Source organism: Micropterus dolomieu, linkage group LG10, assembly GCF_021292245.1.
Source record: "Micropterus dolomieu isolate WLL.071019.BEF.003 ecotype Adirondacks linkage group LG10, ASM2129224v1, whole genome shotgun sequence".
NCBI classification, from domain to species: Eukaryota; Metazoa; Chordata; class Actinopteri; order Centrarchiformes; family Centrarchidae; genus Micropterus; species Micropterus dolomieu.
Window position 1 is genome coordinate 7,850,796 of NC_060159.1, and position 16,615 is coordinate 7,867,410.

The 16,615-nt window shown below is 40.4% G+C and overlaps 1 protein-coding gene across 1 annotated transcript; it reads left to right on the forward strand.

Moving 5' to 3' along the window:
- Window positions 1–287: 287 nt before the first annotated feature.
- snw1 (SNW domain containing 1) lies at window positions 288–8,943 on the forward strand. The gene is made up of 14 exons (XM_046061224.1): window positions 288–343; window positions 856–1,009; window positions 1,159–1,320; window positions 1,819–1,914; window positions 2,396–2,502; window positions 2,693–2,797; window positions 3,587–3,656; window positions 3,787–3,852; window positions 4,080–4,196; window positions 4,312–4,453; window positions 4,812–4,914; window positions 5,645–5,762; window positions 6,755–6,918; window positions 8,080–8,943. The coding sequence occupies exons 1-14, from the start codon at window positions 330–332 to the stop codon at window positions 8,270–8,272; spliced, it is 1,611 nt and encodes a 536-aa protein (XP_045917180.1). The 5' UTR covers window positions 288–329; the 3' UTR covers window positions 8,273–8,943.
- The last annotated feature ends 7,672 nt before the right edge of the window (window positions 8,944–16,615 follow it).

Genomic DNA, 16,615 nt, shown 5'->3' on the forward strand with positions numbered 1-16,615 from the left:
GATGTTTTATATTCATTTGGTGGAAAATTAAATTAGTTTACCAGTATGATGGTGGCACTAACACCATATACTAATAGCCTACATACAGTCTATTACATTCTATTCTCTCTCACTCAAATTAGCTTTATTGTCATACATTTTAAGTTACATTTTTAAATGTCATATATAATATGAACATTTAAAAAAGAAAAGAAAATAGAAAAAGAATACAAAGACATTTTTTTTTTTGGTTTTACATTTTTGAATAAGTTACCGAAAACGGTAAAGTAAAATCTATTCTTTTCTAGCACCGCGCATGCCCAGTTCATTGCTAAGGAAGAAAGGGGAAAATGTCTCTGACGAGGTGAGCACCGCGACCAGGCCTTTTGTGTTTTTAATCGTCGAAACTGTATCATAAGTCGTTTTCACTTTATGTTGTACGGTGTGTAGGTTACCTTTAATATTTTACGTTGGAGTTTTTGGTCTGCCAGCTATCGTTACCTTGTTTCGATTGAAGCTAATGGACGCAGCTAACGCTAGCTAGCTGAATTTCTATGTTGTAAAGCCAAACACTGGACATAAGCTAGCTAGCTTAGCAGCACGCAGCCGTGGTCACAACACACGTTTATCAACTGTTTACTAGTTGTGTGCCACGTACGTTATTCAGTTTGGTCATTACAAATTGTATCGGTGTGTAGCCTGAATGTTAACTGAATCTTAGCTGGCTAACGTTAGCCGTTTAATGCTTACAAATAACGTGGTAAAGGTAACGTTAGTCAGTGTCGCTGTCGGCTAGCGCTAGCAAGGGTTTAACGTTACAGCAGTTGAGCTAAGTTCACTATACAAACAATGAGACTAGTGTTGTTTTGTATTCAGCTTTTTACCGGCGCCGACCCAGCTCTCTCAGGACCAGCTGGAAGCAGAGGAGAGGCTCCGGGCCCAGAAGTCCTACTCTACCGCCCTTGTTTCATCCCGCAGAGAGCCCCCTCCTTATGGACACAGAAAAGGCTGGGTGCCTCGCTCACTTGAGGTAAATAATCTTATGTATCTCAAACATGATAAAACTGTTGGAACAGGGTAGTTTTTCCAAAGTTTTTTTTTCCAGCAAAGTAAGAATTTCAGTGTACAGGGAATCCTTGAATCTTCAATTTTGTTGCTGTAAAATCTATGTTTCTGTAGGACTTTGGAGATGGAGGAGCTTTCCCTGAGATCCATGTGGCCCAGTTTCCTCTGGAGATGGGTAGAAAGAAGAAGACATCCAATGCCCTGGCAGTGCAGGTTGATGCCGAAGGAAAGATCAAATATGATGCCATTGCCAGACAAGGACAGGGCAAAGATAAGGTATACAGTCAAATGACTGCTGCAGCAAGGATGCTTTCAACACACACTTAAAATGTATTCATACATAACTGGTACAAGATAACGTAAGACATAACACATAGTACATAATAACATAAGACTGGTCAAATTCTATCTGAAGACAGACATTTAGGTCAAAAGGACAGTGAGTGGACACTTAAATTATAAATTGCATTAAGATGAGAGACCCCTGGGCATTTCTTTCTAATAATAGCAGATACTATGATTGATTGATTCTAGGCCTGGTTTCAGTGAGTAGCAGTCTTATTATTAATCGCTTACGCTGATAATATCTTAAGACAAAATTGATGATGTAGGTGTTTTATATGTCCCCTTTCCTTTACAATATACACACACACTCTGTACTATAGTACACATTGTCAAAACAACCCATTGCCATTGTGTATACAACTTCTTGATTACAAAGTTAGTTTGTTTCATTAGATTATTTCAAGCATTTCTTGTCTTTCATTGTTGCAGGTGATCTTCAGTAAGTACACAGACCTTCTTCCAAAGGAAGTTTTGAATGAAGAAACTCCAGAACTACAGAGGCCGGACGAGGAGGCTGTAAAAGAGGTAAGCTATGCTACAATGTGTATGTATGGAAAAACTGATTTACCCGGGTTCAACTCCCCACTGTGACACATCCACCATTGTGTCCCTGAGCAAGACAATTAACTCCTAGTTGCTCCAGAGGCGTGCCACCTCTGACATATATAGCAATTGTAAGTTACTTTGGATAAAAGCATCAGCTAAGATGAATGAATGCTATGAATAAATGCAATCAAGTTATTCATGGGACTGTAGATTACTAAATCATTTAACACCATTTATTCAAGCAGGTCATTCATTGTTCATTTTATGCACTGTGAAAATAAAGCTGATGTTACTATCTGATTTTGTAACTTTTAATCCATAGAATTAAGTGAAGTGAAAATGTTAAAACGTTTTCTCACCATAATCACAATTAGACATATACTGATTCAGTTTATTTTGAGTTAGAATTCGGTAAATCGGTCTACGTCTAAATGCAGTCATCGTTGTCTATCCTTTCTAGCTGACGGAGAAGACCCGTGCTGCTCTGGACAAGCAGGTGTCTCAAAAGATCGCTGCTGCCATGCCTGTAAGAGCTGCAGACAAACAAGCTCCTGCCCAGTACATCAGGTATGTATAAGAATTTTAATAATTTCAACACCATTTTAGAACACAGTGAGTCCATATAATGCTTCATTGATCAAACACTTAAATACAAACTGTTTATCAATTTAAATTATTGTCTTTATCGTCTGTATTTGGGTGAAGGCAAAAGCTGTGTGCATGGTGACGCGTTTCTTCCTCTTTGTCTCTACCCAAGATACACACCGTCCCAGCAGGGAGTGGCTTTCAACTCAGGGGCCAAACAGAGGGTGATCCGCATGGTGGAAATGCAGAAAGATCCGATGGAACCTCCACGTTTCAAGTAAGTAAAATGTGTCCAGCACAGTAACCTGAACCTTGTGTAAAGACTGGTTTGATAGATTTAGATTAAACAGGGCATTTATGATAATTAGTAGAATTAATCTAATGAACTGATTTGGGCTGTTATGGGACACAGTTGTTATGGGCCATTTTAATTCATAAAGTTGGTATTACATTTATTCATGATATCAAGGTGTATTCGAACAGCCAGCAGCAGAGCCCCGCCTGAGGATCTGAGGCTGTGCTCTGGCTCATAAGGGCGCAGTATTTTAGCAATATAATTGATATATAGATACGATTGCTTTGTTGATGTAACAGGGAAAGGTAAGACAGGTCAAGCTTGGAGTCATTAGCTGACCCCACTGACGTTTCAGCTCTAGATTTTCCTCACATTTAACCGTTCTTGTTTGGGAGACAACAGTTAGATTGATAATGTAGAGACAGTAGCTCAGGCATCAGGCTAGCAGATATTGGTGTTCTCTGGGAATCTGGCAAGGATGAGTCTTACAAGAACGTTTACAAGAACTTACTGACTCCACAGATCAGAGCACTCATGATATCCATAATATAAAGATCATAAGCGTTTATAAAGAAGTCTTTTTTTTTTTTTTACCAAAATGTCAGATGAAACTTGACAGTTACAAATTCACAATTTGTTGCAGCTATTCTTCTGACTGTTGAAACCAGCTAGTGTTTGACTACTGGCTTTTCAATACCTGTATTTTCCCTAACCCCCCTCTCAGCCTGATGAAAATACTGAAGAAATTTCATGGGTATAATTGTGTTTTAGGATCAACAAGAAGATTCCTCGAGGACCTCCGTCTCCCCCTGCCCCTGTCATGCATTCCCCAAGCAGAAAGGTACAGTTAGCTGAAACGTTGGAAACATTGTGCTTTTCAGTGCTTTGATGCTCTATTGAAAAATCTAAATGAAGTTTCTTGCGTTGTCCAAAAAATATTATGTTTTGACAGTTTCTCCCTTCTGTTGTAGATGACAGTCAAGGAGCAACAAGAGTGGAAGATTCCTCCATGCATCTCCAACTGGAAAAACGCAAAGGTAAGTTGACACCAGAATTAATTGAACCACTTGGCTTTTTTGTATTTCTAAATGTCAGACACATTGCGAGTATGTCATGCAGACATGTTTTTTCCCCAGGCTTGTTTAGTTTTTGATACATTGCACAAATCTTAGATTTTTAGGACTCCAGATCTTATCATTGTAATTCCAGTTTATTTTCCCTACTCTGCTCATTTCTTTCTTGCGTTGTGCTTAATATCTTTCAGGGCTATACCATTCCTCTTGACAAACGTCTGGCTGCTGATGGTAGGGGGCTGCAAACAGTCCACATCAATGAAAACTTTGCCAAGCTGGCCGAGGCGCTCTACATTGCTGATAGAAAGGTATTCCACCATTGTCCCTGATCGATATGTGGTTCAGAAATGTTGAATTGTCTAAAATACGTACCCTTTTTACTGCTATTTAAATGACATATTGAAATGCTGATTGTTTTCTTAGGCCAGAGAGGCAGTGGAGATGAGGGCCCAGGTAGAGAAGAAGATGGCCCAGAAGGAGAAGGAAAAGAAAGAGGAGAAACTTAGGGAACTGGCCCAAATGGCTAGAGACCGCAGGGCAGGGATCAAAAGTCATGGGGACAAAGGTGAGTCCTAAAGATGAGGGCAAAAAAAACCCACACATGATGATAGGATGGTAGCGTGGGGGGGGGCACACTGCTGTCAGTGCTGTTGCCAGTTCCAAATCTGGAACACGAGTGGCATAAGTGATGACAGCGTTTTTCACTCTGCCAGTGTTGACAGGACCAGTAAGCTGTGAAATGATGTTTATGTTTCCCTACTGATAATTCACATTTGAGAAGGAAAATTGATGTTGCATGTCCTGTTTTTGTACATACTTTTTGAATTACCATTTAGATGCATTGAATCAGAGTGCAAAATCAAATTTTTATGTTTGTGTCTTTGCTCCCTCTTTCCATTCTTCCATCTCCCCACCCACGGCAGGTGGCGAGGACGGCGAGGCCAGGGAGCGTGACGAGATCCGCCATGACAGAAGGAAAGAGAGACAGCACGACAGGAACATTTCCAGGGCTGCTCCAGATAAGAGGTGCTGGACACGCACTTTAAACACACCGCATGTGAACTTGCACACTCTGCATCTCCGTACACACACACAGATGCACTGCTCGCTGCTGAATCATTCATGGGGCCAGCAGTAATACTGAACAAACGCAGCAGGATCCAGCAGAGTACTCAGCCAGTAGTCTGCAATGATCCCACAGACTGTTTGTGCATGAGGGATGCGTGATCAGCGTGTATTTGTGTGTTACACTGTCAGGGTGTCGGTTGATGGAGTTGTGGGTCCCCGGAGGAGTGCAGGAAATGAAATTCAGAGGATACCTCATTACAATCACGATTCCAGCTGTCGGAAAGCAGAAACCTTGTTATTTTAAAATTACCTTTTGCTTAACTTTGAGATCGCTGTTTGCTGAAGGACAGTCAAGATCTTAAAGTCACCAAGAAGTTAATAAAAAAACTTTACATACACATATTTCATCATAGATTAAAGCTTTAATGGCAAAATCCTAGTACTCTTTGGAAATATGATTTTAGAAGTTGCATTCTCTTATCTGTTGGCATACAAATTTCAGCCATTATTGTGTAACATGAGCAGTGAAGTTACGATTCCCTTACAACTTCTGCGTTTTGATGATACAGCACTAAAAATATTGAATTTCATTGTTGAAATGTAATATTACTTTCTAGCAAGTTTCTAGCAGTTATTTTCTCTTTTTGTGTGTGTGCGTGTGTGTCATTCATTTTGTTCTCTGTCCCAGGTCGAAGCTGCAGAGAGACCAGGACAGGGACGTCAGTGAGATCATCGCTCTGGGCGTACCCAACCCTCGTTCCTCTAGTGAGGCCCAGTACGACCAGAGACTCTTCAATCAGAGCAAGGTTAGAGTGTATCATACCTACTTAATTATTTGTGTCAACTGGACAAAAATATCAAAATATACAAGACTGTATACCCAGCTCTGCAACATGAGGAAAAATGATCTAAACACCTTCAGCATGTCAAGGTTCAGGTCTTCAAACATTGGATAAAGTCTGCCTTTATTTAAAAAAAGGGTTTGGTTTCACCTCTAGTGTTGAACTGAATTGGTACAGTCTCCAGTTGTTTGCCTTTTGCTGGATAGGGCATGGATTGAAACCCTCACAGCTTGATTATACCGGGCACCGCATGGTGTTTCATGATGATTCTAGACAATGCTTGTGATTCCACCAAACGCACCACAGCGTTTTACAGAAGCGTCCCAGAAGTGGTTCTTTACTCTACTCCGCTTAAAATACATGGCAAGTCTATTTTTGACTGAAGCCGCGTCAAGCTTGCACAGAGCAGAGCGAGCCGGACATGAGGTCAGACACAGAAACGGCATAGAGAATTTTCAAAATAATACACTGTACAGACTCTGACTGAATATCAACGATAAACACAATTAAAATAGACAAAAACTGAGACTACAAATAACAAAGATTATGGTAGGAGCATAACAGCCAAACCAAACAACAAAAATCTGAGCAAGTCAATAAAATTGGTCAGGCAAAACACTACACTTCTGAAACATTTGCAGTGGGGTATGAAGCTAAGCGGAGGACAGAACAAAAACAGGGTCGCTGACGTCATAGAACTCCAATGGAATCGTCATTTGCAGATGATTTGATAGATGACTCTTTTCATAATATCACATTTAATCCCCATATACAATGAAGAAACGCCTCATAATCCACATGATAAATGTTAATTTCTTTCTTGGGTACAAAAGGGTAGCAAAAGTCAGTTGCATTATTTGCATGTGAAAACTCCCTTCAGAAGATTTAGCTATTTCCTTGTTGTTGTGTTTTCCTTGTATTTTTCTAAAAGAGACTCTTCCTTTCTCTCTGTCCAGGGTATGGATAGTGGTTTTGCTGGTGGTGAGGATGAGACATACAACGTGTACGACCAGCCGTTCCGAGGCGGCAGAGACATGGCGTCAAACATCTACCGGCCCAGCAAGAATATAGACAAGGACGCCTACACAGATGACTTTGACTCACTCATCCACAGCAACAGGTACTAGGGATTAATTTGTTTTTGTTAAATATTAACACATTTATTTGAATAATTTGGGTATTTTAATATTTTCATTATTACATCCCTGTTTTACATTTTCCATGAAAAGAATTGCATACATGACCACTAACAAATGAAACACCAGAAGAGAAGCAACTAGTAAGTGGTTTCTGAAAAAGCAAGACGGTTTACACATATAAGACATGAATACGGGTAGGACTGGATTAATTTTTAATTTTTGCATGGTGGACAGTGTCGTGTTGGAGGCATCTGTCTTTTAAGTTTTACGAATATATAAAAAATACACAAAGTTTGTGCTTATTCAAGTTATCAACCTGCAGCATAATTGCAGTTTCAGCTCCTATAACTTATTAACTTAACTGGCTGTTTTTAAATGTTGTATTGTCACAGGATATTCACCAATTTAAGCAAAAGAGTTCAAGATAAATCCCCTATTTTTATTTCACAATGAAGTGCTGATCACAAACTTCATGTTTGCCATTGCTGGTTTGAAAACCTTTCTTTGTTTTGTTTTTTTTTCCTATTTTTAAATCCGATGTAGTTCTGTTATATTTATTAGGCTGCAAACATGAGGGGTGTGTGTGTGTGTGTGTGTGTGTGTGTATATATATATATATATGAATCATTTGAGGTCAGTCTAGTTTTATTTTGAGGCACGAGGGCAGCGTGCACATGATGTCCCAGCAGGAGCCCTTGTCCTCGGGGCAGCAGTGCCACACTCTACTAGCCGAGCATAGCCTGTCCCATATGTTTAGTCACCAGCTTGTCATTGTCCCCTAGGAATGTCTGGCTTGCTGCAGGGTGTTATCCAGTTGTGCAAAACATAGAAAAGGAAATCTTTGACTTAAGCTAAATCCCTGAGACATAAAAACAAATGTTCCATGGAAAATCCTGATACTTTGGATCCAGTCCTCTATTTCTTCTCATAATAAATGTGTTGAACAAGAAGCAAACTGTTAGCAGTTAGCTAGTAGTCTCAACACTTTGTCCTCTTCCCTGCATTGAGGATGCCTGGAAAAACAACAAAAACAAGCACAACATAACAAAAAAACTAAGATCGTCAGCGACCCAAAATCAGTGAAAGACGCTAAGGAATTTGCTGCCCACTTAATGATCTTTTCTTCTCCTGTCTACCATCAGGTTTGTTCCAGATAAAGATTTCTCAGGTGCTGACCACGGGCAGAGGCGGGATGGACCAGTCCAGTTTGAGGAGGATCCCTTCGGTCTGGACAAGTTCTTGGAGGACGCCAAGCAGCATGGAGGCTCCAAGAGGCCGTCCACCAGTGGCCGCTCAAAGGACGACTACCACGACAAGAAGCGCAGGAAGGAGTGAGAGCGGCCGAACACCTCCCTGCTGGGCAGCTGCTAGCATGTTAGCGGAAGGGGAGGTAGTCTGCAGCCTCTCTGTGGCGGAGAGGTGTTTTTAATATACTCAAGTCTCTATCAGGAATGATCTGTCAGATTTTAGTTTTCTTTCAGTGCGAGAGAAGATGAAAGATTGTGGCTCTTTTTTTTTTTCACATTTTTTGTTTACTATGCTTGGTTCAAAACAAGTTGAGCATTCAGTGTTATGCTAAATATGACATGAGTGAACACATCAAACATAAGGCAGGTGGAGCAGAACTCTGTATGTGTAAGAACAGCCTCTGCGTCTGAAAACCTCTGTATTGTGCAGCAAATGTCATTTAAGATGTGGACAGCAATGTCTGGTGATATTATGGCCCTTGATATTTTGTCCTCTTTTCATTTCTTTTTTTGTAAAATCAGCCGGAGCTGTTCTTATTTACCCTTTACTCATTCCCCCCCCCCCCTTATTCTTTTTTTTTTTTTTGTCAACTGTTATATTTAAGACCCTGGTGTATTTGTGACCACAGTCACAGCCCATATTTGATGACAGGTATGTACAGCAGTAAAAACTAATCTGTAAGATGTAAAGCAAACTAGCTTTATAATTCTTGTACATTACTACCAATGGAATAAATTTCGTATAGCGTGTAACTGTTATCTGTCTCTTGTTTCTTATTGAGTAAACACTGTAATATGGTATTTCCAAATTTGAAAATTAGACGTGCAGAAGTTAGAAGTTTTCTCCCTGTCAACCTTTTCTCAGTTCAGAGCTGCCTAATTTAAACTTTTACAACATAACGGGAAGTCCATTAGTTGTGTAATTGTTATAGTTTGCTTGTAGTAGATTTCCCATATTTTAATCACTTCCTGAGTAATTCATCTAATTTACATAGATGATTAAATGCCCAAAAATGTATTTAGAGAAGCCATCCATTACAAAGTGTGCGTAGTGACATTTTGTACCAGAAATGGGCTCTGCGATTTATGCAATGATTAGACCAAAACCGGTTCCATTAATAACAATTAATTATGACTTATGCAGTCTGACAGTTTTATTTTTCAGAAAATAATCAATGCGGCATTTCACAGCCCAGCAGATGCTCAAATCTCTGCACAGTGGCATCTTTCACTCCTACCTGAATAGGGCTCAGAGACTTGTATGCACGTGATTTATGTGAAATAACACACTGAAGAACTCGAAACCAGAAAGAATCCAATAACACTTTCTTAACCACCTTGTTTGCCAGAATCTCAGTGGAGTGCAAGTCAACAAGAAGAGAGTTAAGTAATTTAATATCTAAGAGAATGAATGCAAGCCATGAACTGTGTCAAAATTAGGTTTGATATGATTTCAATGTTAACGATTATAACTCCTACTGTTTGAGATCAGAGCCAGCACAGCTCTCACCGCCTGTTGGGTCAGAGGAAGCACACCCTGAACTGCCAACTGAGGAACCAGACTAAAACACTCAACCCTCACACAGTTACAGCAAAGTTGCTCTCATGTGATTTAACATTGACCTATACTCATGTGGCGAGGAGCTGACATGCTTAAAAGTAATCCGATTCCCTAGAAGCGGGGGTGGTGGTTTGTCCCTGTCTCCCTTCTGCACCTGAGGAAACAGGCTGAACAACACAAAACCACAACGTTGTGGTCAGAGAGGGGCTCTGATGTAATTTAACATTGACCTTTATCATGTTGAGAGGCAAATCTATTTTTCAAATCCTACCCAGAGCTTTTCCCACTCTCTTCCTATTCTGCCTGGGCATATCTTTTTAGCATTGTTCTATTATCTGTACACTCATGACACATCATTATAATAATATCAAGCGTGTGTATCCTACCTGTGTGTATATATAATGAATGGATGGAAAGTCACTGCTGCTCGTGTGAGGTGAGGACAGCAGGGGGTTTATTGTGAGGGCCTGGTATGAGAAAAAATCAATCTGACATGTACTGGCTTAGTGTAACCGACTCATGGGGGGAAAGAGTGACTGTTGTATGAGGTTTAGAGGCACATTTATGAACATGAATAAAGTCCTTGCAATAGACAAAGTCCACACAATCATTTCAAGTGTTTTAATCCAGCTCGGTTCCTATCTCTAGACAACAGAAAATATGTGCTCCCTTCAGCCTGCATTTGTGCTAGGAGTTGAGGTGTTAAGGACAGCTTGATAATAGGTCTCCACTCAGCTCTTGTCAACCTTTATGAATGTGTGCAGAGGAAGATGAATTAGATTCTTATTCATGAAGGTAAGAGGAAATTGGTTCCTTGCCACTGCTTTTGTGTGTTGCTTGATATAAACAGTGAACATATTCTGTTGGGCCATAATGGAATCCTCAGGTCGCAGACAGAACAGAAGCCATGATGGATGGCTTATCTCTGCTGCACGAGAAAACAAACCCAGAAATAATAAACAATATTGAGCCGTTGCTGTGCATCTTGCTGCTCTTTGGACTTGAAGGAGGATCGTTTAGTTTGTTGTGTGACGCCTTTTGTGATATTTCTCCCTCCTTCCTCATCTCAGTGGCAGCAAAGCAATAAGTGTGGTGATAAATTAAATGTCCCCACTGCTGCTGTTGACCTGTCGAAGATGGTGACCAGAGACAGATCTTATCTCACTCCAAAAGATTTGCTCATCTCTTCCAGTATTGAAGGCTGCTGCTGTAACAGAGGCAGCCTTTTTGCTTTGTTGAAGAAACACACCCACACCCATTGAAAACAATGGTCCTGTTTCCTCTCTGCCAGTGACACTCACACAGTAATTTTTTGGAATAAAAAAACTGAATCCCAAGGGCAAACATTTCTTACTCCCTATAGGCTGAAATGTTAAACTCACTGCACAGCTCACCACCCCTCCCAAATAGTGAAGTCACAGCAGGTGTTTTGCATAAGCTGTCAGGAGTAACGTTTCTGTCTGACATCATTCATTGGGGTGTGGCCACAAAGGCAAAGCGCTTGAAACTTTGAGCTCGCCCTACGTGATTCACGTTTACAACTAACAAGCTTGACCTTTAGCTGCACAAATCAACTTTATTATAGCAAGAATGGATGGAATTACTACGTGTAATGTGAGAGGGGTCGCTTGACAAACCCACAGAGAATTATCTCAAAACACCCACACACAAATGCAGTGCAGTTAGTAAAATGACAAGCAGTTTGTAAATGCAGGTTCAACAGTTTGTATTTGAATGTAACAACATCCAAGTACGTTTTTTAAAGAAAATTGCAAATACTTTATAATATATTTGTGGATTCTTACTACATTTATTTAAAATAAAAAGAAATTTATTTATAAGCCTTGTTTTTGTTATTCGTGGATTTGTTTTACATTTATATACAATGATAAATATTTTTGTGGAGAGAGTTCTTAAATACATATGTGAATCCGACTCGGGCATTCATGAATATCGCTCTGATGAACCCAGCTGCAGCAAAACTCTGATAAACCCACTGCACTCTACCTGGCCAACACCAGCTGTATAAAGTTCAGGATTTTAAAACATGCCTTATATTATGCCCCTGCAGTGTAAGATTCTACTTAAAACATGTCTTGCATATTATTACTATGTACAGAGCCCATTATGCACTGTTACTCTAATGCATATTGTGAATTTATAGTGTGAATATAGTGTACAAAGCCACAGAGTCATTCACCACTAGCAGGACACATCTGAACAACCTGTCTTTCCTCTGTCACTCACTCACTCACTCACTCACTCACTCACTCACTCATTTTCTTATCATTAGTTCCTCATCTGTGCATATTTAGGCAGGAATTCACTCATCATTATACCAGCAGTCTAAAGTCGGACAGAGTCTACTGCTCACCCGAGAACGGTCTGCCTGTCAATCTATCTGTCCTGTCTGTCTTACCTGACTCCTGGAGAGCAGGATTCTTCCTCTCCTCCCTCTGTGGATAATCTATTATGGTGGGAAGACTTAGACAGGCGTAACAATCTCTAATGGTTGTGTCAGTCAGAAAGGAGCCTACACACTAGACGCCGGCGGCAGGGCCCGTCCAACCCGTCCAACCGTGGTGGGAGTGCACGTCTGCTGTGCTGGGATTTGCTATGACAGGATTGACGCGTAAGCCAATGTCTTCATCTGAGGAGCTGGAACTAGAGAGAGTATGATTTGAATGGAAACATGCGGTGGTAGAGTTGGATATATTGCTCATATGTTGATGATGAAAGTCTCACCTAGTAATATACAATCTTTCCTCACACTGTCCTTGTTTCCATGAATCCCCCTTTAACTTACCAATCTTGTTCTTGCACGATTGTTGGAAACATTGATTGCAGGAGTAATCAGTCAGCACTGGCATGGATCATTGATCGGGATGAGACTTGCTGTTGCTCTGTTTGTGCATGAGCGTAATTCCTAGCAATGAGTACGCTTGTTTATACTCATTTATATTGTTACTTGTGTACTATTGTGATTTCATCATTTGTTATGTGCCACATTTAGACGCCATTGAAGTATGAAAAATGGCTGCTTGCCTAGACTTCCTCTCTGGCAGCGTTGGGTCTTAATAGGCTGTCAGGGGAAAAGGAGGAGAGATTGATTCTCCTGATGATTTCATTAGATGACATCAAAGCAGGGAAATTGCAGCAGAGCGCAGGAATACATCTTCAGTGAATAGAAAATTATTCATTTGAATGATACTGTAAGAGCATCAGCGGTGACATATAACCTTGGAAACAGAGTAATTATTATGTTTTTCTCAATAGGGATATTGGGCTGGTGAATCATATATGGCTAGATAGCCAAATTCATAGATAGTTCCTATTTAGTTTATGATGCAATAGGGAGCCAGGAAAATAGTTAATTATAGATCATAAGACCAATTGAAGAATCAGACAGTTTTTGCAGTTACAGTATATCTGTGTGAATGTAGATAGTCAGTCCTCCAGGTCATGTGCAGGGCCTGATTACAATGCTGAGGGGCCCTGGGCAAAAAATTTGCCATTAGGCTTACACAAAAGAACATTAAAGTGGAACTCCTCAATTTTTGGGAAAGGAAATGTAAATTATAATGACGCTGCAACTATTGTGCATATTTATATCTCATAAAATGAACTGTTTTGGGACATATTTGTGGAAACAGCATTTAAGATAGTGATGTGCAGATCAATCCTTTAGTATCGATATTTCTGATACCAACGTTTCCTGCTCTGGGATCGATACTCATGTAAAAGGATCGATATCTAAACTCAGTCATTTGGAGTGAGTGTGTGTTTTATCATAAGTATCTTACTGCCACCAGGATGGTCTAATTATACTTGGTTGATAGGAACTACTTTTCCTTCCGCCTGTCAAAGTCAGGCTTGCGCTATGGCTCTGTGACCAAGCTTCTTTGAAGTGAGCCGCTGCAGCCCTTTACATTTCCCGCGTCTATGGCTGATGATGTGAAAAGAGTCAGGTCTGGCTGTATTTTAGCTGTGAAGGTAATAATGTTGCTCTGTGTGATGTGTGTGCAAAGACAGTGAAATACTTTGGCAACACCGCAAACTTCGCTAAACATCTGAGATTAAGTCTGTCACAATAATAGGATGATGTTATGAAGCGGCAGTTCTGTGCAGGATATTTTTTATTATAATTAAAGAATATGACAGTAGTTTGATGTCTTGTCATTATGCAGCTATTATTTTGAATTGGAAAGACCACAACCTACTCCTTATTTCTCTCATACATACAGAAACGGGAAGGGGGAGGTCACATTAAACTAGAAATAAAATATGTAAAAAGTATTGGTATTGGTATTGGCAATACCAGCCTGGGTATTACCTGGTATTAGATCGTATAGGAATTAAGTGGTATTGCACATCACTAATTTAAGATTCCCACCTGGAGTTGCTAGGCTTGCTGGGCTAAAAAGAGATTGAATATTGGATAGATTAGGGGGCCAAAAACATGACTCCAAATGAATGCAAATGTTCTTTTGTGTTTGCTGGATATAGGCAATTGTTTGCTAACAGGTCCATCACACCAACTTTACCAAGAGAGGCTAATTAGCTTCCACTCAGAAAGTGGAACTTTTAGCCTGTTTGCTAACATTACCACATACTCTCACAGGATACTACATTTTGATACAACAATTTCTGAGTCACTGGCAGCTCCCACACACTCAGTTCTCTGTTCGTCCTGCATTACAGTTAGCGTTAGCTTTCATGGGTCCAGTGTGGTGATGGCAAAGGACCAGACTTTCCATACTCACAGCAACGGGTAGTCCTGTATAACCCCAGTACTCTACGCGCTACACCTTGATTCGAATCACGACACAGGTACAGATAGATGTACATGGATATATGTATTTATCAAGTTAAAAAATATTGCAGGTTCTTCTCTGCTCTTTCCCCACTTGTTAATCTAACCTTGGTCATGTGGTAGCTGTTGTAAAACATGCGGAATTGCGTTGTTAAGATGTTGATGGAGAGATTACACCAGTTCCTTGTCACAAAGCCTTTTGTTTATTTGTGAAATGTTTTATTGAGACTGTACCGGTTGAGGCCACTTGCTCGTGATTTTTACATGGCAGATGTTGGATTATTATTGCATATGGCTCTGCTGAGAACAAAAACATAATAATTAGCAGGTTTAAGAGATCACATTATGACAATATAAATTGCATATTATTAGTCAGTATTATTTTCCCTCTCTTCAGAATGAGTTCCAGTGATTCTTAAAGCTCCTTGCTCCTTTTCTGTATCAATGAAAGCAGATCCTCCTTCCTTTTAACCCTGCCTCTGATCCTATTAAAGCTGGATCCTTATCACCTTTATCAGTGTTGGAACGGATGGGAGCTTAACTGCCTTTGTGCACATTGGCAAGAGCTGGCTGGACTAATGTTTCATTATTCCACACTCAAGGTTACAACCTTGAGAGGAAACAAAAGGGAATGGCTTGAAAATTGATTAGCGAATGAAATCATCAGATGTTATCCTCAATGTCTTAATCATGGATGTCACACCCTAGGGACACTGAGCTGCACACCAATGACACTAAACACCGAAGTGTAACCCACGGCACCAGCATAACCTCTGATCACAGGTCTGGTAACAGAACTCAACCTTTGTGTGGCCCAACAGTGCCATCTAGGAGGTTGAAAGTAGGAGTAGGTTTATGGAACTGCAGAGTTGATGTTACTGTTTAAGGGTCTGCACAAACAAACCTTATCTGAAACACACATGAACGTGGCAGGGGCCGTGCTGACAGGCACGTTTCACCAGACCATATTTACATAACAGGAAGAGAACAGGAAGTACAACCTGGAGGTACACCACAAAATCCTGGCCATGACGCCAGGAAACTCTCCTATTGTTATTGCATTCTCTCACACCAGAGGTCTTCTCTCGCTCCCCATGTACCTGAAATATCTAGACTGGCAGCCCTCTAGCATGACCCCATGAAGTAAAAGGGAACTCAGGCCATAATGCAGTACATTCATTATATACAGTACTGTGCAAATGTTTAGGCAGCTGTTAAGTAAAGTAAGAATGCTTTCAAAAATAGACATGTTAAATTATGTTTATCAATTAAAAAATACAACGTGATTGAACAAAAGAAAAAAATCTAAATCTAATCAATATTTGGTGTGACCACCCTTTGCCTTCATAACAACATCAATTATTCTAGGTACACATGCACAAATTCAGAGATTTTGTAGGCATATCGTCAGGTGTATGATTAAACAATTATACAGGTGCTGTGGATCACTAAGTTAATACAGTCATTAACTGAAACAGAAACAGCTGTGTAGGAGGAATACAACTGGGTGAGGAACAGCCAAACTCAGCTAATAAGGTGAGGTTGCTGAAGACAGTTTACTGTCAAATGTCAAACATCATGGCAAGACTGAGCACAGCAACAAGGCACAAGGTAGTTATACTGCATCAGCAATGTCTCTCCCAGGCAGACATTTCAAGGCAGACAGAGGTCTCCAGATGTGCTGTCCGAGCTCTTTTGAATAAGTACAAAGAAATGGGCAACGTTGAGGACCGTAGATGCAGTAGTCACCCAAAGAAACTGTGGCAGATCAAAGACTCATCATGTTTGACTTCCTTTCTCAATTTGAAGATGTCCAGCAGTGTCATCATCTCAGAAAACAGTGGGACCCTGGTACACTCATCTACTGTCTGGACAAGTCTGATCTGACGTGGCCTTCAAGAAAGACGCGTGGCCAAAAAGCCAGACCTCCGATATGAAAACAAGGCCACGCGACTCAGCTAGGCATAGAAACACAGAAACTGGGGGGCAGAAAAATGGCAGCTGGTGCTCTGTACTCCTTCAAAATTTGAATATCTGGCTGTTGCAGAAGGCAGTTT